General features: G+C 36.6%; 3 protein-coding genes across 3 annotated transcripts; all 3 read left to right on the top strand.

Annotated features, from left to right (window-relative positions):
- The first annotated feature begins 3,193 nt into the window (after positions 1 to 3,193).
- Positions 3,194 to 6,458, top strand: LOC132165205 (uncharacterized). The gene is made up of 2 exons (XM_059575693.2): positions 3,194 to 5,825; positions 5,924 to 6,458. Exons 1-2 carry the CDS (start codon positions 3,194 to 3,196, stop codon positions 6,319 to 6,321), a joined length of 3,030 nt encoding a protein of 1,009 aa, XP_059431676.2. The 3' UTR covers positions 6,322 to 6,458.
- A 6,529-nt stretch (positions 6,459 to 12,987) lies between these two features.
- LOC132166389 (uncharacterized) lies at positions 12,988 to 16,734 on the top strand. The gene is made up of 2 exons (XM_088511726.1): positions 12,988 to 15,661; positions 15,781 to 16,734. Exons 1-2 carry the CDS (start codon positions 13,021 to 13,023, stop codon positions 16,149 to 16,151), a joined length of 3,012 nt encoding a protein of 1,003 aa, XP_088367852.1. The 5' UTR covers positions 12,988 to 13,020; the 3' UTR covers positions 16,152 to 16,734.
- A 3,366-nt stretch (positions 16,735 to 20,100) lies between these two features.
- Positions 20,101 to 21,258, top strand: LOC132166566 (CASP-like protein 1F1). The gene is made up of 3 exons (XM_059577410.2): positions 20,101 to 20,614; positions 20,705 to 20,828; positions 20,921 to 21,258. Exons 1-3 carry the CDS (start codon positions 20,415 to 20,417, stop codon positions 21,155 to 21,157), a joined length of 561 nt encoding a protein of 186 aa, XP_059433393.1. The 5' UTR covers positions 20,101 to 20,414; the 3' UTR covers positions 21,158 to 21,258.
- Positions 21,259 to 22,454: the final 1,196 nt, after the last annotated feature.

Below are 22,454 nucleotides of genomic sequence, written 5' to 3'. Positions count from 1 at the left end.
GCATGCACAACCAGTAAAGCTTGCAGCATCAATAACAGAGGATTTATATTCAATTTCAGAGCTGGATTTTACCAAGGGATAATAGTGTTACTAATTTTAGTCACCATAGGCAAATTTAGGAAGACTGTCCTGCTTCGCTACCTGTCCAATGTCCCAAAAACCCATTTTCAAACGCAGGCCCGTAGCAATTAAATCACACAACTTATTCCAAAAGTTTAAGATAATAAGAAATGAGAATTTTAATCATTTAATTTCACTTATTCCAAACCACAAGCTCTGCCATTTGTCCAGTGACAACGATGACCCCGACGACAGAGACAAAAGCTTCTATGGAAGCTTCAAGAAAAAGAGTTAAGAAAAAAAAAAAGAGAGCCAAGCCAAAAGAAACAATAAAAAAAGATGCGTTTGTGCACATTACCACGCCACATACCATGCACAAATGGATCCAAAATGGCAAATCCACACACGAACCTGCATTCGCTTAATCATTGTAGTTAAAAAGGAGAAAATGCATTATCAGATGGGAGTGCTTTTACCCTATAACCCTTTCACCTAATTATATCTTGGCACTTTACTATAAAAAAAAAAAGTTATAAAAGGCAGACCATTTGGTGTGCCATGTCATTGGCACGTCTAGACACTCTCTACAACATACTAATTAGTCCGGTTCATTGTTGTTATAATGTCACTTGCTCGTGGTACGTGGCCCATTTGGTTGTTAATTTGTTTTTCCATGTGCAATCACATTCTACACACTATGAAATTAGACCCCATATAAATCCCCTACAAGCCACACCCAACTCTCGCCAAAACCCCAGCAACATGGAGTGATCACCTCTTGGGCTATTTGTTTTAGCCATGGCATCCCTAGCTGCTCTAGTCGTCCTTTTCCCCTTTCGATCCCACAAGCTTAAAAATCTTCCTCCAGGTCCCAAACCTTGGCTCATCATAGGCAATCTAAACCTGCTTATTGGTCCCCTCCCTCAGCAATCCCTTCATAAATTATAACAAAAATATGGACCAATCATGCAGCTTAAGTTTGGTTCCTTCCCAGTCGTGGTTGCCTCTTCATCCGACGCGGCAAAGCACCTTACGGACCATATATATTTGCGCCATGGGCGGAAGATGTATCTCTCCGAGCTATTTAGCTCAAAACGACTCCACTCCTACGAGTATATATATATATTATTGCTGTGGATTAATGTATGTGTGAGATAGAACAAATAATTTGTGTTTAAACTATCCCAATTGAATCGGTTGGGGATGCTTCTCATTTATTGGGTTGTACAAAAGATTTGCAGTAAAGATGATTACAATTTAAATTTGAATAAATTAATGACATCTATGAAACCTATCTACGTACACTTTCAAATACATGTTGCGACTCATCCTATTGCTGTGAAGATAAGTTGTTAGCTTTTGACGTCAAATGTTGTTGTGAGTCATTATCATTTGCCTTTGCTGTCCACCCCAATGATACTCAATATTGTCTGTTTTTGACTCTCCCTAACCAGACTTTCTAAGAGGTCACACATCCTGGTACTACTCTCGTATAAACTTGTTTAACTGCGGAGTTCTAATAGGATCATGACCATCACAACTTTAAAATGCGTTGATGCCGTGAAGGGGGTAAGTATACATATAAGCACATCTCTATCTCTATACCCAAGCAATGTGGAACGCCACATTGGGCTACTAACCGAGCTTTAAACCTCTCAATTGATCCATCAAGTTTTTGCTTAATCTTATAAACCCATCTGTTTCGTATGATGTTGAGAGTATAGGGCTTTTGTGTTTGTGGATATAGGGCTTTTGTGTGTGTGGATATAGTTCTGTTTTTTTTTTTTTTTTTTTTTTTTTTTTGTGCCAGATAGCAGTGTACGTACACGGATGTAGAATTGGTTTAAGGAAGTTCACAATTCCTAAAGGTGTAGGTGTCTAATGGATATCCAAGTTAAAAGAGGCTTATATATATGCAAAGTTTGATCCATGATCTTTGAAAATGGGCGGCCCAATAACAAGTTCACATATTTATCTTAGTCTTGGATTCACTTGCCTTTTTTTTAAGAGTTTGTTTCGGATTGCGTTTGATAAATAGAACTTTTAGCTCAAAAAGAGCTTTAAGGTAAAAGTTTCATTTTTAAGCATTTGCCAAAAATGTTTTTTTTTTTTTTTGCAATTTCTAGACTTTTTGGACAATTAAAAGCCCTTTTAATTTTTTTATCAAACGAGTACTATTTTCTTCGAATAGACTTTTTAAGTATTAAAAATATTTTTAAGCCTCTCAAACGCAATTTCAAACAGACCCTAAGTGCACTTCACACCAACAACCACAAACCATGTAAGATGGATAAAGGAATATTGACTTCTCATCAGTATTACTAACCATCAAATAGGAGCCTCAGAAGACAATTTGCTCCCTAAATCCACTATCTCTCTCTCTAATTTGAGCGGTGTAAATCAGATTATTAGTTGTTAGCTAGTCAATGCTTGGATGATTGACTTCTGCTGTTCCTGCAAGAGTGGAAAAAAGGGAAAGCTATCTAGAAGCTGAATGGATGAAGAAGTTGTTCTCATTAATTCATTGACAATAACTTTTTCCTAACACACTCCAATTCCACATGGAAAAGTTGCAAGAGAGACGAGAAAAAACACAAGCTTACCTCAGTGGAGTGCGGCACTAAATCGTCACTAAGAGTCTAAGAGCAATTAATCTTTCATGGACTTTGCATAGGCGAGAATCCGACCTGATACACCGATTCGTGGAAATTGTTCGGAAAAAGAAGATTCCCGTTGTGGAAATTGAATGGAAAATGTACGTGTGTGAAACCAGTTTTTTGTTTCTTTCCATGTTTCCTCAAAGGCGTCCTATTCTATCACTATGTGTCCTCTTTCCTTGAATGTTCAATGCCATCGATCTTTCCCATTTTTCGCGTTATGTTAGGTAAATGGGCAACTCAACAACTCATCATCATCCTACGTATTCACAGCTGATCAGGAAGACTTACAGAACTTTATAGCTAGGTCAATGCTTTTCTTTGCCCAGAAAAAACTTGGAAATTAAGGTGATCACCTCTTACAATTTTCTACCTTTTCTAAGTTGACGTTTGACTGATTGCCGAATGGTTTCACCTCTCTTCGTATAAGTGAGATCAGAGTTCAAACAAGAGGTAACAAACTGATCAGACTCCAAATGACGAAAACAAGCCTACAATTCTCTTTCTACGCCATCCTCTTCCTTCTCCTCTTCAGCCAAGCAAACTCTCAACTGATCAATGAACAAGAGCAAGCAATTCTACTGAACCTAAAGCAACACTGGAAAAACCCCCAGCCCCTTAGCCAGTGGACCTCATCAAACTCTTCCCACTGTACCTGGCCAAACATCACCTGCAATACCGATGGCTTGGTCACTGGAATATCCCTCCAAAACATGAATATCACCGGAACAGTCCCACCCTTCATCTGTGACCTCAAAAACCTCACAACCCTTGACCTTTCATTCAACTACATGACCTCTAATGGGTTCCCGACAGCTCTCTACAACTGCTCCAAACTCCAATACCTCGACCTCTCGCAGAACTACTTCGCCGGCACCGTCCCCAACGACATTCACCAGATGGCTAGGCTTCGACAGCTCAACATTGGAGCCAACAGCTTTTCCGGAAACATCCCACCATCTATCGGGCGGTTAACAGAGTTGAGGATACTTCAGCTCTTCCTTATTCAGTTTAACGGTTCTTTCCCGCCAGAAATTGGCAACTTGTCCAATCTTGAAGTCCTAGAATTGGGCGCCATGACAAATATCACGACAACATTGCCTTCGGAGTTCACAAAGTTGAGGAAACTCAAGTATCTTTGGGTGGCAAGCTCGAATTTGGTAGGAAAAATCCCAGACTCGATTGGAGAAATGGCGGCACTGGAGCATTTGGATTTGTCAATGAACAATCTGAGCGGGAATATCCCGAGCGGTTTGTTTATGCTGAAGAATTTGAGTATAGTGTACCTTTACAAAAACAAATTGTCCGGGGAGATTCCTCGGGTGGTGGAGGCTTTAAATATAGATGTTCTTGATCTCTCCGAGAATAGCTTGACCGGGTCAATACCCGATGATTTCGGAAGACTCACCAAATTATCGGGTCTGAGTTTGTATTCCAATCAATTATCTGGAAAAATTCCAGATAGCATAGGTCGTCTTCCGGGGCTGATAAATTTTAAACTGTTTAATAACAAATTTTCTGGTACTTTGTCTCAGGACTTTGGGCGGTATTCTATGCTTGAACTTTTTCAGGTGGCGTCCAATTATGGGCTTATTGGCGAGTTGCCAAAACACTTGGGTGATAATGGAAGGCTGCTACGAGTGGCAGCTTTCGACAACAACCTCAGTGGTGAACTGCCGAAGTCGCTTGGAAATTGCAATAATTTGACATTTCTTGATGTTCATAATAATAGGTTTTTTGGGAATGTTCCTAGTGGCCTTTGGACATTATTGCATCTGGGCATCTTGATCTTGAGTCACAATTCCTTTACAGGAGAGCTTCCTGAGCGATTGCCACGTAATCTTTCTCGATTAGAGATGAGTCACAACAGGTTTTCTGGTGAAATTTCAGCAGGAGTGTCTTCTGCGAAGAATTTGGTGTTTCTCGACGCCAATAATAACCTCTTAAATGGTGTAATTCCTCAAGAATTAACAGCTCTTCCTCATTTAACAACTCTTTTGCTCGATCGGAATCGACTCTCAGGCTCCCTTCCTTCAAATATTCTGTCATGGAAATCGCTAAATGTGCTAAATCTTAGCCGAAATGCAATTTCCGGACAAATTCCAGAGAAATTTGGTTCTTTACCCGTTCTTACTGTTTTGGACGTCTCAGAAAACCAACTGTTTGGTGAAATTCCACCAGAACTTGGCCTCCTAACGCTCAATTCACTCAATCTCTCTTCCAATCATTTGACTGGGAGAATTCCAAGTGCATTCGAAAATGGTGCATATGCCAACAGCTTCTTGAACAATACTCGTCTCTGTGCTAATAGCCCATCACTAAACATTGCCAAATGCGACTCCAAACCCCAAAATTCAAGCAAAACTTTGTCCAAATTAGTTCCTTGGATTTTAGGTTTTGTGATACCAGCAGCTTTACTGGGTTTGGTAGCTTCATTCCTTGTGATCAGAATTTATAGAAAGAGAAAGCATGGATTGGATTTGACGTGGGAGCTCACATCATTCCAGATGCTAAATTTCAGAGAATCTGACATTTTGCCTGGACTGACAGATAATAATGTGATTGGTAGCGGTGGTTCGGGCAAGGTATATCGTGTTGCTATTAATTCTTCACTTAAAATTGTTGCTGTGAAGAAGATTTGGAATAACAAAAGGCGAGAAGAAAAGCTTGAAAAAGAATTTCTCGCAGAAGTCAAAACACTGGGTTCAATTCGACATTTCAACATAGTGAACTTGCTCTGTTGTATCTCTAGTACTCATAATTCAAAACTTCTTGTCTACGAGTATTTGGAAAATCGTAGCTTAGATCTATGGCTGCATGGAAAGAGTACTACTAGAGCATCAACTGTCTCAGGTTCAGTCCAGCATGTCGTCCTAGACTGGCCTAAGAGGTTGCAGATAGCAGTTGGGGCTGCCCGGGGCCTCTCCTATATGCACCATGACTGCTCACCACCCATTGTTCATCGAGATGTGAAGTCAAGCAACATCCTTTTAGATTATGAGTTTAATGCAAAAATTGCTGATTTTGGTCTAGCCAAGATGTTGATGAAGGAGGGAGAATCTGCTACAATGTCAGCTTTTGCTGGCTCTTTCGGCTACATAGCTCCAGGTACGTGTGAGACATTGATGTTTGTTTCCTTATTTTCCATCAGTATATATATATATAGGAATTTCAATTTTATTTGTTGTTGTTAACTTGAACTGTAGAGTATGCTCACACAACACGAGTGAGTGAGAAGAGTGACGTTTATAGCTTTGGGGTTATCCTTCTGGAGCTTGCAACTGGAAGAAAAGCTTGTGATGGTGATGAAAACACATCACTTGCTGAATGGGCATGGAGACGCTTTCAAGAAGGCGGCCCATTGGTTGATGCCTTGGATGAGGAGGTGAAGGAACTTCGTTACTTGGATGAAATGTGCTGTGTTTTCCAACTTGGAATCATCTGTACAGGTATACTGCCTTCTACCAGGCCGTCCATGAAAGAGGTTTTGAAGATTTTGCTCCGATGGAACCAACCGCCGGTTTTTGGTGAGCAGAATACTGCAAGCGAGTACAATGCGGATTCAAACCACGAGAGGGTATTAGAAAATAATGATACAAATTAAATTTAGTATCCCCTAATTGATACTTTTTCAAATGCCACGATGAATTAAAATGTACGTTCAACATGCTTATGGGATGGATATCATGCATGTTGTATGCAGTAGGGTTTTTTTCTTTTCTTTTCCTTTTTTTTCTTAAAAAAAAAAAAATGGAAATAAAAGAAGAGAGAGTGGTAAGGTGTTACAAATTAATTTGTCATTTTCGTTAAACTTTTACCTATGGTCGTATTTATTAAACTCTAGTTTCTAGTTTGTAGTAGGTGAAAATGTGTGTGAAGCAACGTGTGATTCTAGAACTCTTTTTATAAAAGGCTTCTCTTGTTTTTTACATGGTGTAGCTGCAAAAAAATCAGAATGCAAGAAAGAAGAAAAGAAAACAGAAGCCGAAAAAGAGCTAGAAGCTCTCTTTAGAAAAAAACTCTTCCTCTCCCCTGTTTTTCTCTTGCCTTCTATTCATTTTTTGTAGAATTTCTACAGCAAGTTGTTCTTCTTATTTTATTGTGTTTCCCTTGTCTAATCTACTACCCTTGAAGTGTGTCTTGCTGAAAAATCCAGCCAACATAAGGTTTTGATCAGTAGGAGTCTAGATTTTATTAGAAGTAAAATCCTAGCTAACCTCTCTCTTTCTCACACATACGCTATAATTGTTAAAACTAATCCTTGAACTTCAAGTACATCTTCACTCAAAAATATATAGTTAAACATGGGACAAAGAAGATGGTTGAAACTAATCAAAAGTTATGACTGTGAGATTAATTACCATACCTGCAAGGCTAATGTCGTGGCAGGTATGTTGAGCTGGAAATCAACAATCGGTCTAGCTGCCTTGAGTGTTAAATTACCAGTTATCCCAAAAGTTTAAGCTGGTAGGAAAAGGTAAATTTAATTACTTAACCATTACTTTAATACTCCCCTTCACATGCGAACTCTCTTTTAATAGGTGAGATTCAACATGTGGAATATTTAATTGAATGGGGGGTGAATTGACGAAGTCAAGATTCGATCTCAGGACTTTTAGCTTTGATACCATTTTAAATTACCAATTATCCAAAAAGCTTAAGCCGGTAGGAAGGGGTAAATTTAATCACTTAACCATTATTTTAACATTGAAAATCTCTTAACGATAGCTAATTATGGATCTTGAGAGACTGGAGCAAGAGGTGAAAGGTGAGCCAACAATATTGGCCAGTTTGGTACTACAACGTGAATTATTAGAAAGGATTAAAGTTGCACAAATGGATGACTCTGGGTGTCAAAAGATCATACAACAGCTTGAGGAAATAAAATGAATAGAGTTTAATCTTACGGACGATGGGATGCTCGCCTATTGCTCACCTATTTCAAGTGTGTGTGCCAAGAAGCAATGAGCTGAGGAAATAAATTGTGGACGAAGCTCAGTACTGATCTCTGTATACGGTTTATTCAGAGAACATCAAGATGTACAAGGACTTAAAAAGATCATATTGTTCAATATGAAGAGAGACGTTGCAAAGTATGTTAATGAGCAATGCTCCAACTGCCAGCAACTCAAAGGAAAACATCAGAAGCTAGCAGGAACGTTCATGCCACTACTTGTGCCTAAATGAAAATTGGATGAAATTGCTTTGAACTTGTACCAGGATTACCAAAGGCACCAATAGGAAAGGATGCCATTTTGCCATATGAAAAAGACCGCGCATTACATCCCAATGAAGGTTAAGAATATGATGGATAAATAGACAATATTATGTATTCAAAATGCTGTAAAAATGCAACGTAGTACCTTCACTAATCGTTTCGGATCATGATTTCAAGTAGAGGTTTACAAGCATTACAATTATTAATCGCTAGCAACTGCTAACCGAATAATCACGTAACCACAAATAACTGTAATTGGATAACTGTCTAGGGCAATAACAAGGTAACCGGCTTTTATATATATATATATATATATATATATGACGCCCCAGCTCGACTCGTGACCAAATATCATTGTTTTGATATGCTGTCTTATAAATTAAGGTAGATAGGGACCTTTAGTATAATTAAAGGTGTTGCTAAGAGATAATACAAAGTAATACAGCAGTCAGCAGTGCTTCCAATAACGCACCAGCTACGACTAAGCTATGAAAGTGGATCTATGGGCCTCCAGTCCAAGAAAGCATCCTAGTGGGACTGTTTGTTGGAAGCACTGCTGACTGCTTTTATATATATGGATCTATGGGCCTCATTTTGTATATTTTATATATATATATATATATTAAAAACAATAAAGTCAGGCATCAGTACATAAAATTCCTGTCCCAAGTCTTCTCATATAGCCAATAGTGTGTCTACGGTCAACCACTATGGAAATAGGATCTTATTCTCTTGGATAATATCTGACTAATTATATTATACGGATATTTTTGTTTCTTTCAAAAAAAAATAAGAAGACAAAAATATTCATGATATATAATTAACTGAATTCTCTCCGGTTCAAGTTGTTTCGGTTCTTCTTTTTACTAGTACTCTTAATTATGCAACATCTCATCTAAACTTAAACTGGTCAAGACTCCGACTAAGGCTCTCTTTTGTTTTCTTCTTGATAGTTATTTGGACTTGATAAGAATTGAAATTGAGTAGTGATATAGGAGGACTAGAGTTCTCCAAGAATCCTCCTAAATATGATGTAAATTTTAAAATCACCAATAAATTAAAATTTAATAATGACTATCTCAAATTCAATAATAATTTTAAAAATCACATCACATTTGAAATAACTCTAATCCTCCTTATATGATCATTACTCAAAGTGTTTCCCACCTTTTGTTTGCTTTTTTGAAGCATATGGTCCGGTGGACCGGTTCTATGCTCCCTTTATTTATTTATTTTTCTTTTGACTCCTTTCCTCTATTAATTATTCATCAGAAAGATTTCTAGTCACTTTTTTGATTCACCAAAGATCTGTCTTCTATTATAACTAATTTTCTAATTAACAACAATATTCCATGTGGAAAAGTTGTAAGATATATGAAAAAAGACAAGCTCGCAATCAATGATATAAAGCAGACTAAAGTTCTCTAAAATGTGATGTACGTAAATTTTAAAATTACTATAATAATAATCTTAAATTTAATAGTAATTTTAAAAGTCACGAGAATTATAATCCTCTTTATAGCATTACTTTCTCTTTCAATCCCATCAATCATGCGGAAATATAAAAGATTCTCGTTGTGGAAATTGCTCGGACAGAAACAAAAGGATTTCAATTGACCGAAAATGAATGAACAAAAGCAAGTCTTCCAGTGTCCATCATTTGGTCCTACGACTCCCATCTTCCACAAAGATGTGGAAGTTTAAGGCAAATAAGCAATGTTTGGGTCCAGTTCATTAATAAAGTTTTAGAGCTGCGAACAAGAATCACGTTTCTGTGGTCCCTGCCGTAAGGGGAGGGGCGGGGGGGCAATTTCCCATCCTGACCCTTAACAAACATTTTATTTTATTGGAAAAATTTCTTTTATAACTCATAATTTTTCATTTCCATTACATCTTGTCAAAAAAATTTTTTTTAATTTTTATTATTATAAAAAAATTACATTTTTTTTAGAACTCCTACTATCAGGCTGTAAAAGTAAGGTTTTACTGTTTTTAATAAGAAGTTGACACATCATTTAAAAATACCAAATTCAATAGCCATGAAAACACCAAATTTGGATGTTACGAAAAAAAACAATAAACAAAAAAAGAACACAATAAACAAAAACATTCCAACGGCCCTAAAAAGCCCCACCACCTCCTCAACGGCTGGAGGTGAGATTGGAGACAACAGATGGTGGCAGCCGCCGCCTTCTCCTTTTTTCTTTTAAAGGGAAAAGAGAAATATGATTTTTTTTTTTTTAATCATAAGATCCCGTGTACTCATTCTTACTGTTTGTAGTGTATTTAGCTTATTTGTCATTTTTTTATTGGATGCAGTAAAATATTGGTTTTACCCCACATTGTCATTGAATGTATTTCTTTTTTTTTTTTTTTTTTTTAGAAAATGTTCTCTAAATTTGATTGGAGGAAATTTCTTTCAATCAGCTTAAAAGATTGACATGTGTATTCTCACACCGTTAACAGGTCCCTTCTTCTAACAAATGAAATCATTTCTCCAACTCGTAATAAGTCGATATTAGCACCATTCAAAGGTTAGTCAATATCAATCTTCCCAATTTTCTCAGTTGTTCTTAATTTTCACTCTTCTTCCACACAGTAAAACAAAAATAACCATCTGCCTATATATGGTTGTATTCCTCAAATTCCGAAACTTTTTTCTGCACAAAAGAATCCTAAAGCAAAGCCTAAACCCATTTACCCCATTGATGAGTAGATTGTCACTTTTAGTGAAACTTGGATAATTTCATTCTGACCCATCATTTTCGTTAGCATCGAAAATTGCTGAAAATAATGTCTCAATTTTCTGGGATTCTGACAATAAACCACCAAACTCAGCAGAAGTATAAGAATGCTGCAAGGGATATTTGTAACCCAAAGGTGGGGGTATGGTTTGGCGATAAGTTGAAGAGGGTGGGATTTTTGCTTCGGACTGTGCCGATCGAATAAGCCCCAGTGGCGGATGTTTCATTCTCTTTGTCATTGATCTCTTTTGGGAGATGATTCAGAAGAAGGGAACAGTTAAAGATGTGAGAATATGTTAAGTTTATTAAAAAAACATGTGCCTCTTACGTGTAAAAAGGGACACATGTCAATCTTTTAAACTGGTTGAAAGAAATTTCCTCCAACTCAATTTGGAGAAAATTTTTGTCTTCTTTTTTTTTTCTTTTTCTTTTTTCTTTTTTCTTTTTTCTTTTTTCTTTTTTTAAAAAAGATAGACATAAGTATTTTTTCAAATTCCGTTCAATCCCGACCAACACTGGTCCTAAATCCTTGCAAATTTTTTTTTTTCTTTCCTAAAAAAAGGATGGGAATTCTGGGAATTTTGGAAATTTGACACCCCCTCCGTTTGGATTTAACAGAAATCCCAAGGGATCGGATGGGTGAAATTGAAAAAGAATTGAAAGATGAATTATACTAAATTGACCATTTTTAAAGCTTAAGGGTATGGTTGTAAAAGTGATGAGAGATCACTTTTAATATTTGTATATTTGGATTGTTCTTTTAAGTTAATTTGTTGTTGAATATATGACATGCTCTATATACATTTTAATTTTATAAAATATATACTTGTAGTTAATGTTTATGAATTAATATAATTAAAGACATTTAAAAAAGAATACCGAGAACAACTAAATAAACTAACGTAAAAAACAAATTAAGAAAATTCCACTTACTCTTCTTGATCTTTCTTCACTTTTGCGATAATTCTTCTAAACTTTAAAAACTCTCAATGTCAGATATCAAAGTTAAGTTTGCAATGTCAGGATGTTGAAATTCCCAAAATGTCTTTTTCTTACAAAAAAAAAAAAATTCTAAATGATTTAGTTAAGGAAATTTTGTAATTTTAAAAATTTTAAAGGAGTATAAGAGACCTTTCACTCATTTACCGTATAATTTAACCCTAAACTCTAACAGTATGAATGACCTTGCAAATTTTTTAAACTTGAATACTCCAAATTGAGAGTTTTTAGACTATAAGAGAGTGATTGCAAAAGCAATAAAAGATGAGGATTAAGTAAAGTTTTTTCAATAAATTACAATTAAGTTACATTTATATGTTTTTAAAAACTAATTAAATAATATTTAATTATTCATTTATTTTGTTACTTATATTATCTAATATTTTTCACACTCATGAATTTTGTTTCCGCCTTCTCTTTTAATCTTACATGGAAGGTCTTTTAAACATTACATAAATATATAGGAACTCGGGGTGCTTTAATTTGGCTGCTGCCTAATTTTCTTTCTCCGTTTAAGTAAAAAAAACCCTCACAATTTTTTTCACCAGAATACTTGGGCCGAAATATAAAGACTTCCACCGAAATATAGACTTTTTTTTGGAATAAAAAGTGTTAAATTTTTAGTTATTTAAAAAGTTTAAACGGATAGAAAAAGGTAAATTTAATTACTTAATCATTACTTAAAAAAAAAAAAAAGGACAAAAATGTCACACACAATATATATATATATATATATATATATGTGGTTAGGATTACAAGTCAATGAGTCAACGAACGTCCACACCTGAGACCAAAAATAAAATAAAAATATGACGTCTAAGTTGTCGTTGTGCCATCAATTTTTGTTATTTCATTATCAATTTTTAGGATAAGGGATATGTGGTGAAATCACTGTCTTCGCGTTTTATATATAAAAAATACCGGCCCCACGCATTTTAATACCCTTATCGGCTATAAACGAAGTTGTTGTCAGGTAGAACTTCATCCTTAAATCCTGTATGGCCGGGCTCTCTACAAATGTGTTGACTGTGTGCCATCAGCATTAGAGAGAAAGAGATATAATATTATATAAATAATAAATATATTATTTATTTAAAATATATTATATAAGGGTAAGGCTGATGAATTCAAAACTCTTATTAAATTAATTATTATCCGATAAATCTAGTTTATAGCCTTTGAGAAGAGTAATTAAAAAAGGGGAAATGATTGTTTTTCAAACAGTGGGTTTTCGCGTCTTTATATATATATTGCATGCGGTTTCACCTGCTTCGGCTCATGCAGCAACCATCGTTGAGCAGAGTTCAAACTTCAAACCAGAAGTGACGAACTCAACCTCGACATGACGAAAACAACCTCATTAATACCACTTATCCACTTCTCTTTCTACACCATCTTCGTCCTCCACCTCTTCAGTCATGCAAACTCTAAACTCATCAATGCTGAAGAGCAAGCAATCCTACTCAACCTGAAGCAACACTGGCAAAACCCACAGCCTCTCCGCCACTGGACCCCATCAAACTCCGCCTCCCACTGTTCTTGGCCAGAGATCACCTGCTCCGATGGCTCAGTCACCGGAATATCCCTCCCAAGCATGAATATCAACGGAACAGTCCCACCCTTCATCTGTGACCTCAACAACCTCACTGCCATTGACTTTTCATTCAACTACATGACGTCTAACGGGTTCCCGAAAGCTTTCTACAACTGCTCCAAACTCGAAACCCTCGACCTCTCGCAGAACAACTTCGTCGGCAAAGTTCCTGATGATATTCACTGGATGGCTGGGCTTCGCCAGCTCAACATCGGAGGCAACAGCTTCTCTGGAAACATCCCAGTATCTATCGGGCAGTTAACAGAGCTAAGGATACTTCAGCTTTTCGCGTGTCAGTTTAACGGTTCTTTCCCGCCAGAAATTGGCAACTTGTCCAATCTTGAACGTCTAGAATTGGCCTACATGAAGGCAATCATGCCAGCAAGGTTGCCTTCGGAGTTCACAAAGTTGAAGAAACTGAAGTATCTTTGGGTGGCAGGCTCAAGTTTGGTAGGAGAAATCCCAAACACGATTGGAGAAATGGCGGCGCTGGAGTATTTGGATTTGTCAAGGAACGATTTGAGTGGGAATATCCCGAGCGATTTGTTTATGTTGAAGAATTTGAGTGTAGTGTTCCTTTACATAAACAGATTGTCTGGGGAGATTCCTCGCTTGGTGGAGGCTTTAAATATAGATGTTCTTGACCTCTCAGAGAATAACTTGATCGGGTCAATACCCAATGATTTCGAAAGACTCACCAAACTGTCGGGTTTGGCTTTGTTTTTCAATCAATTATCTGGAAAAATTCCAGATAGCATAGGTCGTCTTCCGGGACTGATAAATTTACAATTGTTTGAAAACAATTTATCAGGTACTCTACCTCCGGACCTTGGGAGATATTCTATGCTTGAATTGTTTCGGGTGTCGTCCAATAGCCTTACTGGCCAGCTGCCACAACACTTGTGTTATAATGGAAGGTTGACAGAAGTGGTAGCTTTCAACAATAGCCTCAGTGGTCAACTACCCAAGTCCCTTGGAAGTTGCAATCATTTGAAAATTGTTTATCTTAAAAATAATAGGTTTTCTGGGAATATTCCTAGTGGCTTATGGACAGTATTGAATTTGAACAAGTTGATGTTAAGTAACAATTCTTTTACAGGTGAGCTTCCTGAGAGATTGTCATGGAATCTTTCTCGATTAGAGATAAGTCACAACAAGTTTTCAGGTAAAATTCCGGTGGGAGTGTCTTCCTCGAGGAACTTGGAGTATCTCGACGCCAGCAATAACCTCTTAAACGGTTCAATTCCTCATGAACTAACAGCTCTTTCTTGTTTAACAACTCTTTTACTTGATCAAAACCGATTCTCAGGCTCCCTTCCATCACATATTCTATCTTGGAAAAAGTTGACTACTCTAAAGCTTAGGCAAAATGCAATCTCTGGACAAATTCCAGAGGAATTTGGTTCTTTATCAGTTCTTACTGTTTTGGACCTCTCAGAAAACCAACTTTCTGGCCAAATTCCACTTCAACTTAGCTTCCTAAAGCTCACTTCACTCAATCTCTCTTCCAATCATTTGACTGGGAGGATCCCAATTGAATTCGAAAATGATGCGTATGCTAGCAGCTTCTTGAACAATCCTCATCTCTGTGCTAATTGGCCATCACTAAACATTTCCGAATGCAATTTCAAACCTCAAAATTCAAGCAAAACTTCATCCACGTTACTTGCTTCGATTATAGGTCCGATGATAGCAATTCTACTAGGTTCGGCAGCTTCATTTTTTGTGGTTAGAAATTGTTTGAAGAAAAAGCATGGATTAATGGATTTAAAGTGGGAGCTCACCCCGTTCCAGAGGCTAAATTTCACAGAATCTGACATTTTGCCAGGAATCATAGAAAACAACGTGATTGGTTCTGGTGGATCAGGGAAGGTATACCGTGTTGTTGTCAATCCTCCACGTGAAATTGTTGCTGTGAAATGGATTCTGAATAACAAAAGGCTAGAACAGAAGCTTGAAAAACAATTTCTTGCAGAAGTTAAAATTCTAAGTTCAATTCAACATACCAATATTGTGAAGTTGCGCTGTTGTATCTTCAATGATCATTCAAAACTTCTTGTCTACGAGTATTTGGAGCATCGTAGCTTAGATCTATGGCTGCATGGGACGAGTAGCAGAGCATCGACTATCTTAGGTTCAGTCCAGCATGTCGTCCTAGATTGGCCTAAGAGGTTGAAGATAGCAGTTGGGGCTGCTCAGGGACTCTCTTATATGCACCATGACTGCTCACGACCCATTGTTCATCGAGATCTTAAGTCAAGCAACATTCTATTAGACTCAGAGTTTAATGCAAAGATTGCTGATTTTGGTCTAGCCAAGATGTTGATCAAGCATGGACAATCTGCTACGATGTCAACTGTGGTTGGCTCTTATGGCTACATAGCACCAGGTAATTGACATAAAGTTTTCCAAGTTTCATTTTGATTATAATTTTGGTTTGTCTCCTTTTTTCCATCAGCAGCAATTTTAGTTTTTTTTTTTGTTTTTGGTGGTTAATTTGAGCTGTAGAGTATGCTCACACGACACGAGTCAATGAGAAGATTGACGTTTATAGCTTTGGGGTTATCCTGCTGGAGCTTACAACTGGAAGAAAAGCGTGTGATAATGGTGATGAACACACATCCCTTGTAGAATGGGCATGGCGACACTTTCAAGAAGGCAGGCATGTAGTTGATGCCTGCTTGGATGAGGAGGTGAAGGAACTTTGTTACTTGGATGAAATGTACGGTGTTTTCAAACTTGGAATCATTTGTACAGGTGCATCGCCTTTAACCAGGCCGTCCATGAAAGAGGTCTTGAAGATTTTGCTCCAATGCAACCAAACGCTCGTTTACGGAGAGAAGAATATTGCTCATGCAACTTTGACATCCACTGTTTGATGCTTTGACATCCTCTCGCATTCATCTTACAGCGGAGACTTTTATAGCCGAATTTGGCTTGGACTCTCTTTATCTATTGGCACAGTGCTTATTCAGTTTCAGCCTCTTCTCAGAGGTTACTAGTTCCTATTGAGGGTTCAAATAGGCTCGCTTGAATTTGTACCCATTTTACTTCCGTAACCGCCTTGTGTTATCTCTTAAGAGGGTTGAATTACTTGTTTAACCTATTTTCTATAATTTATTTATATTTCTTGTTGTTTTTCGTTTTTGGTATGTTGTTGGGAAACCCACTCCATTTCTATTTTCAGGATCGTCCTGTCCTTCTTTCTTTTGAATCAGGAGTGGAAAGGAATCTTCCCTGTAAATATTTTCCTTGTTCAATTCAAAAAAAAAAAAAAAAAAAAAAAAAAAAATCCACTAGGAAAACTTACGTACGTTCAACATGATTTCAGGGAAAATGGGGACTTCCATTTCAAAGGTGGAGTTAAATAAAGAAAGCTTAAGAGATAGCATGTTGGATGAGGGCTTTTTCATTCTACTTATCCTAATCATATCAATAAAATAACTATTTCAAATAGTTTTTTTCATGTGTATCAAACATTTTTTTTTTATTGGAAATACAATTCATCAGTTTTAGCAGCAAAGTTTAATCCATCGAAGTATACTTATTGAGTTCCCCTTGGGTTAGGACCATATGTAAAAAGGCTATTTTACAGGCTCCAATCTCCATTTGACACATCACCATTTCAAAAAAATTGCAAAAAACTAAAGTGAGAACAAAAACAGCAAATCAAAGTAAAAAACAAAAAGACCAAAAACCCCTCACCCCTGCCGCCAAACCCAGCCTTGGGTCCGACCAGACCCACGCCATCTGTTTAATCGTTCGAAATATACTTATTGAGTGCCCCTTGGGTTAGGACCATTTGTAAAAGGGTTGTTTTACAGCCTCCAATCTCCATTTGACACATCACCATTTCAAAAAAATTGCAAAAAACTAAAGCGAGAACAAAAACAGTAAATCAAAGTGAAAAACAAAAAGACCAAAAACCCCTCACCCCTGCCGCCAGACCCACACCGTGGGTCTCGCCGGACCCACAACGCCGTGGGTCTGGGGTGACCCGCCTCAAAACCTGCCTGTAACCATCGTAACCAGGATCACAACCCGATTCTAATGCCTCAAAACTCGTTTTTTGATTCAAAACTAAAACCTAGAGGTAGAAAGTGAATCATTTAGGGATTTTATCACCCTAAAGACAGAAAAAATTGACTCTAGCGCCGGAGAAAGTGACTCACGGCCAGACCCACAGGTTTGGCCGTGATCTGCCTCACAGATCTGGAGTGACCCGCCTTTTTGAGCTCAAAATATAGTGTGTGGGTGTATGATATTTTTGTGAATTTATTTTGTGTTTGCTTAAGTGTCAGTTTGTGAGTGGGGGCTGCCTTTTGCAGATGGTCCGAATTCAAGGTTTACTCATACTTATTTGTTATTTGCAATACTTTTGCTTGTTCTTGAAGATTTTCATATTAGATCTTGTTCTCGAGCAAGTCAACCCACGCATGGCGTTAAATGGGGGTTTCACTCAACAATCTCGTGATTAAGCTGAGATATATGTTGAACGAACTCAGTAATCAAGTGGAGGCAAGATGCTTAACAAACCTAATACTAAAATGCCCGTCTATTCCATCTAAAATAGGCTAATAAATTTGCATAGAAAATTTGAGTGAATTCTTTTCCGTTTGAATAATAATGGTTTGAAGTATTTATTTTTATGACAGAAATTTCATGCAAATCAATTTGAAGGAAATTTTTTTCAACCAACTTTAATAAGTGTCAAATGTCATCTCTTCTCTTGCATATATATATATATATATATATATTTATATTTTAATATTCTTAATAGTTATTTATTATCATTTTACTAATTTGAAAATTTAAACATTAATTTTTTAAAAATTCAGAGACTTTCCTATTTATATTTAAATTTCTGACTGGATCTGCTTTAGAATCTTTTCTATTTGATGCCATCCTCTTTTTCTTTTTCTATTTGAGGCTTCATCATTATCCTAGTCCGGATTTCTTTGGGTTGGTTGAAATTATCGGACACGTAATTAAATATTAAAAGGGTTGAGTGGGTTAATTATCGGAGTCTATAAACGTATAGATCGGCTCTAACTTAAGTCAAGTCAAGTCAAGTCCTCCACGAGTCTTCACCACGGAACATATAAAAACATACAACGACCCAAACAATCACAATCACAACAATTTAAAATTTTTGCAACCACGACAATTTTCAGAACAATCCAACCAAGCATAAATAAATAAAAATTAATAGAGATTTAGTGACCAAGTAAAAAACTTTTGAAAATAACTTTAAAATAAAATAACATTCTAGGGGTACCCAATCGTGAAAATCGTGGCTTAAAAGACTTTTATAGGTGGGGATAAAATTTAAATTTTTAAGTCAAGTCCATTAACAATAAATTAAACAATATGTGCCTTGTCTCATCCAACAAAACAAAATTAGGCTCTGTTCGGCAAAAGGTTCCAATTTTTTTTAAAAAAAACTTTTCAACATTTTTATTTTTTATATTAAAAAAAAAAATTCTATACAAAAAATTGAAAGCGTTTATCTACTTTATATTAGATTAATCATTTTTTTATTACTATTTAGATAAAAATTCAAAATACAATCTTTTACCGAACACACCTTAGGGTTTCAAATGATCACGTCACGTCAATCAAAATAAATAAAGGATTGGGATTCTAGGTACAAACTTGACGTGTAAGACCTCCTTTTACTACAAGTATCTTATAAACTTATTTTATGAAAATACATGTCACATGGTAATCTACATTTTAGTGATTCATGTGGTAAATGTCACGTAAACTGCTGCATCAGTTTATAAAGGCCTTGTAGTCAAAGTAACAATACTTTAGCAACACTTAAGTTGTTTTTGTTTTTTTTTTTTGTGAAAGAAAATATTGGTTGTCATATAATAACTCAAAAACAAATGGAGCATAAATACTCCATCAATCAACATCACGAATACAATCAGGAGTCCAAACTTTATCCATGACATTTTGTTTTGCCACATTCGCTAGGTGATGGGCCGCTATATTAAGGTCTTTACTTACAAATAAACATTGCCGTCCTCTGAGGAAATTAAGGATCCTATGTATGTTTGTCACTATATGCCCAAACCTTGACAAATTCATTTCCTTTGGACAGATCCCTTTCACTACAACTTTGAGCATCTCCTTCCAAAATAATGTTTTGTAATCCCAGTTCTTGGCATAAATGCCATAAACACACTGCAAGATATGCTCCCACTTCCTCAGCCGAACTTGGGTCTGGTGAGCCCACCCTTGTGAAACTTTATGCTGCAATAACTCTCCCTGCTTGGTTCTGCATTACTATCCCAACTCCCAACCAGCCTCGCGTCCAGACTAATATCCCAGTTTACCTTAGTCCACCCTTCCGGAGGTGGTTGCCAGCATGCGTTCTGCACCACACCACTCGCTTGTGGACCCATTTCACTGGACACAAATTGATTACCGTGTCAAAGTTGGCTAAGCTATTTTATCGGATTGGAATCTTAAGCAATTTTTTGCCCAAATAATTTTGAATTGTCCACTACTTATTCAGGCATATGAGTTTTATGTAAACTCTTTAAAGTCATGCCCAAATTACTAAAATCTAAGTAACAATTGTTGGAGATACTTATCCATTTTATATGCAGTCAATACAATTTACGAGGAAGCTTACAAAATCTCTGGCAATTTTGTCACGGGTCTGAGTGGAAGTTTGTAGTATTTAAATGCATGAGGATTGAGGAACATCCGTTACTACATTCAAATCAGCCCATTAATCTTCTTTTTCTCTTCATTTATTGGTTTTCAAGGAAAATTAATTATAACTTTTTTGTTTTGGTAATTGTAACCTAGTCCACTGTTAAGCCTATTTTTGGCGAAAATCATCACAGTAAATTCATCTAATGCTCTGCATCCTTATCCCAAAGGCCAAGTTCTGCTTCCAATTCCAATCCAAAGATCTTAGCCAAATGGGATCATCAATGTTGCCTAGAAAGATTCCTCACGTCTTCTCTGCCATAAAGACGCCCATTGACTTCACCCTCTTTCTCTGTATCCTTTCATCTGCTCTAGCACTTCTTTAATTGCCTCTGTATATCTCCCCTGTTCCTGCTTTGTTTTTGCTCTACCTTCTACAGCTTTTTTTTTTTTTTTTCCTGATAAATCTCATAATGGATGGCACTGAATCCAAATTTCCACAGAACCCACCTAAGAAAACCCAAAAGATTGTCCTTGGAGTCCAAATTGGCTTGAGAATTTTGGTAATTGCGACTGCATTGGCTGCAACATGGGTGATGCTCACTAGCAGGCAATCGACAGAGATTTTTGGCATCACCTTTGATGCTCGATATAGCTACTCCTCTACTTGCAAGTAAGATAAAACACAAAATAAAAGCAGAACAAGAAAAAAAACCACTTAATTATGGAGGCCATATTTGCTTATTCAACCTTCCATTTGCAGGTTCTTTGCTTTTGCAAATGCTGTCGCATGTGCCTTCGTTCTGCTGTCCTTGCTCTTTGTCTTATTTTTCTGTCGTCAAGGCCCAAACCCTTCCAACCACTACTACTTGTTCCTACATGATTTGGTATGGTTCTTTTTCATCTTTTTTTAAGTCCCCAATTACAAATATTTCAGGAAAAATGTCTGAAAATTAACTTCTGGTTTTGAATGTGACAGTTTATGATGTCGTTAGTTCTTGCCGGATGCGCGGCTGCGACAGCTGAAGGGTTCATCGGACGGTATGGGAACAGCCATGCGGGTTGGACTCCAATTTGTGATCACTTCGGCAAATTCTGTAACAAAATGACGACTTCTGTCATACTCTCTTACTTGTCTCTCTCCTTCTTACTTATGCTTACTATCATCTCTGCTAGCAAGTCTAGACAGATTCAGGTTTCGAGCTCCTTGATTTAGCTGTAAGTATCCTCGAAAGTAGAAGAAAAAGAAAAAGACGATGATGAAAAAGGACGTGTAATTTGAATGATTCTATTTTCATTACAACCCCAACTTCTTGATTTTCCTACTTTTTCCACGTGCAAATAGGAATAAGAACAACAGCCCTAACGGTGATTTTACTTGATGCTTAATATTTTGAAACTTGAAACCAAACAAACATTAAGTTAAAATGTAAAGAAATTTGTGGGCCTAACTCATCTTATAAAACCGGTTTTATAAGAGAGGGTTGCGCATTATTTATAAACATGCCCAAGGTCTTGTCCACAGGCAATGTGAAATTATTTCTCAACACCCTCTCTCACGTACATGCCGATATTTTTTCTGGTTCTTGTCACGAAGTAAGTAGTGCGGGCTCTATTTGTCCTGTGGTAAGCTTTAATACTATGAAGAAATTTGTGGGCCTAACTCATCTCAGAAAACCAGTTCTACAAGAGAGGGTTGTCCATTCTTTATAAACATGCCCAAGGTTTTATCCACAGGCAATGTGAGATTATTTCTCAACATCATTAAGCTTTTAGAATAATCGATAGTTTAATATGGTATCAGAGCCAAAGATCCTGGATCAAACCTTGACTCCGTCAATTCACTTCCATTTAAATTAAATATTTCACGTGTTGGGCCTTACCTATTAAGTGATTAAATTTATCTCTTCTTATCAGCTTAAACTTTTGGGATAATTTGTAGTTTAACAAGATTGTCATATTTTGAGACAAACAAGTTTACATTAATGGAAGGGACGGCTTTTTGTGACATCATAACGGAGACACATGCTTGCTCTTCACGAGCTTGCCATAACCGACGAGAGACACCAAAATTTCAGACATTCTAAAAAGCTACTGTGGTCGACCAGTAGTAGATAAGTGGGTCGCTTATCTACAAAAATAGAGTGTTAATTACAAAAGTTTTTGTATGAGTAGTTTTTTGTAACTCTATTTCTTCTATAATTGATTGATTTTTTAGGTAGGTTGTCACGGAGTGGTTTTACTTTTTAAAAGTCCTTCAAAAGGTTATCACTTTGTCACCAAATTAGTTGTGTTGATTAATTTATTGCTTTCATTATAATGGTCATTGTTAGTGTGGTTTATATTTTTTAAATTCCACGTTAATTGGTAAACACATTCAATTCCACTTCTAGGTGTGTTTGAAGTCTGGGTTTGTTTTTTCAATTTATTCAAAAAGGAAAATTAAAAAAATTAAAAACCTTGCTGCACGGCTTTATCGAATTTGAGAGAATGCTTATGGTTCTTACTATTTA

The sequence above is a fragment of the Corylus avellana genome, chromosome 11 (genome assembly GCF_965113065.1).
Source record: "Corylus avellana chromosome 11, dhCorAvel1.hap1.2, whole genome shotgun sequence".
In the NCBI taxonomy this organism is placed as follows: Eukaryota; Viridiplantae; Streptophyta; class Magnoliopsida; order Fagales; family Betulaceae; genus Corylus; species Corylus avellana.
The sequence above is the reverse complement of the archived record's forward strand: the minus strand, read 5'-3'. Positions and strand labels throughout refer to the sequence as shown.

Bases quoted from the DNA above. Each gene is read 5' to 3' on its own strand.
- LOC132165205 (XM_059575693.2), top strand. From the start codon at position 3,194: ATGACGAAAACAAGCCTACAATTCTCTTTCTACGCCATCCTCTTCCTT. The intron at 5,826-5,923 runs GTACGTGTGAGA...CTTGAACTGTAG, and splicing joins TTTCGGCTACATAGCTCCAG to AGTATGCTCACACAACACGA.
- LOC132166566 (XM_059577410.2), top strand. From the start codon at position 20,415: ATGGATGGCACTGAATCCAAATTTCCACAGAACCCACCTAAGAAAACC. The intron at 20,615-20,704 runs GTAAGATAAAAC...TTCCATTTGCAG, and splicing joins AGCTACTCCTCTACTTGCAA to GTTCTTTGCTTTTGCAAATG. The intron at 20,829-20,920 runs GTATGGTTCTTT...TGAATGTGACAG, and splicing joins ACTTGTTCCTACATGATTTG to TTTATGATGTCGTTAGTTCT.
- LOC132166389 (XM_088511726.1), top strand. From the start codon at position 13,021: ATGACGAAAACAACCTCATTAATACCACTTATCCACTTCTCTTTCTAC. The intron at 15,662-15,780 runs GTAATTGACATA...TTTGAGCTGTAG, and splicing joins TTATGGCTACATAGCACCAG to AGTATGCTCACACGACACGA.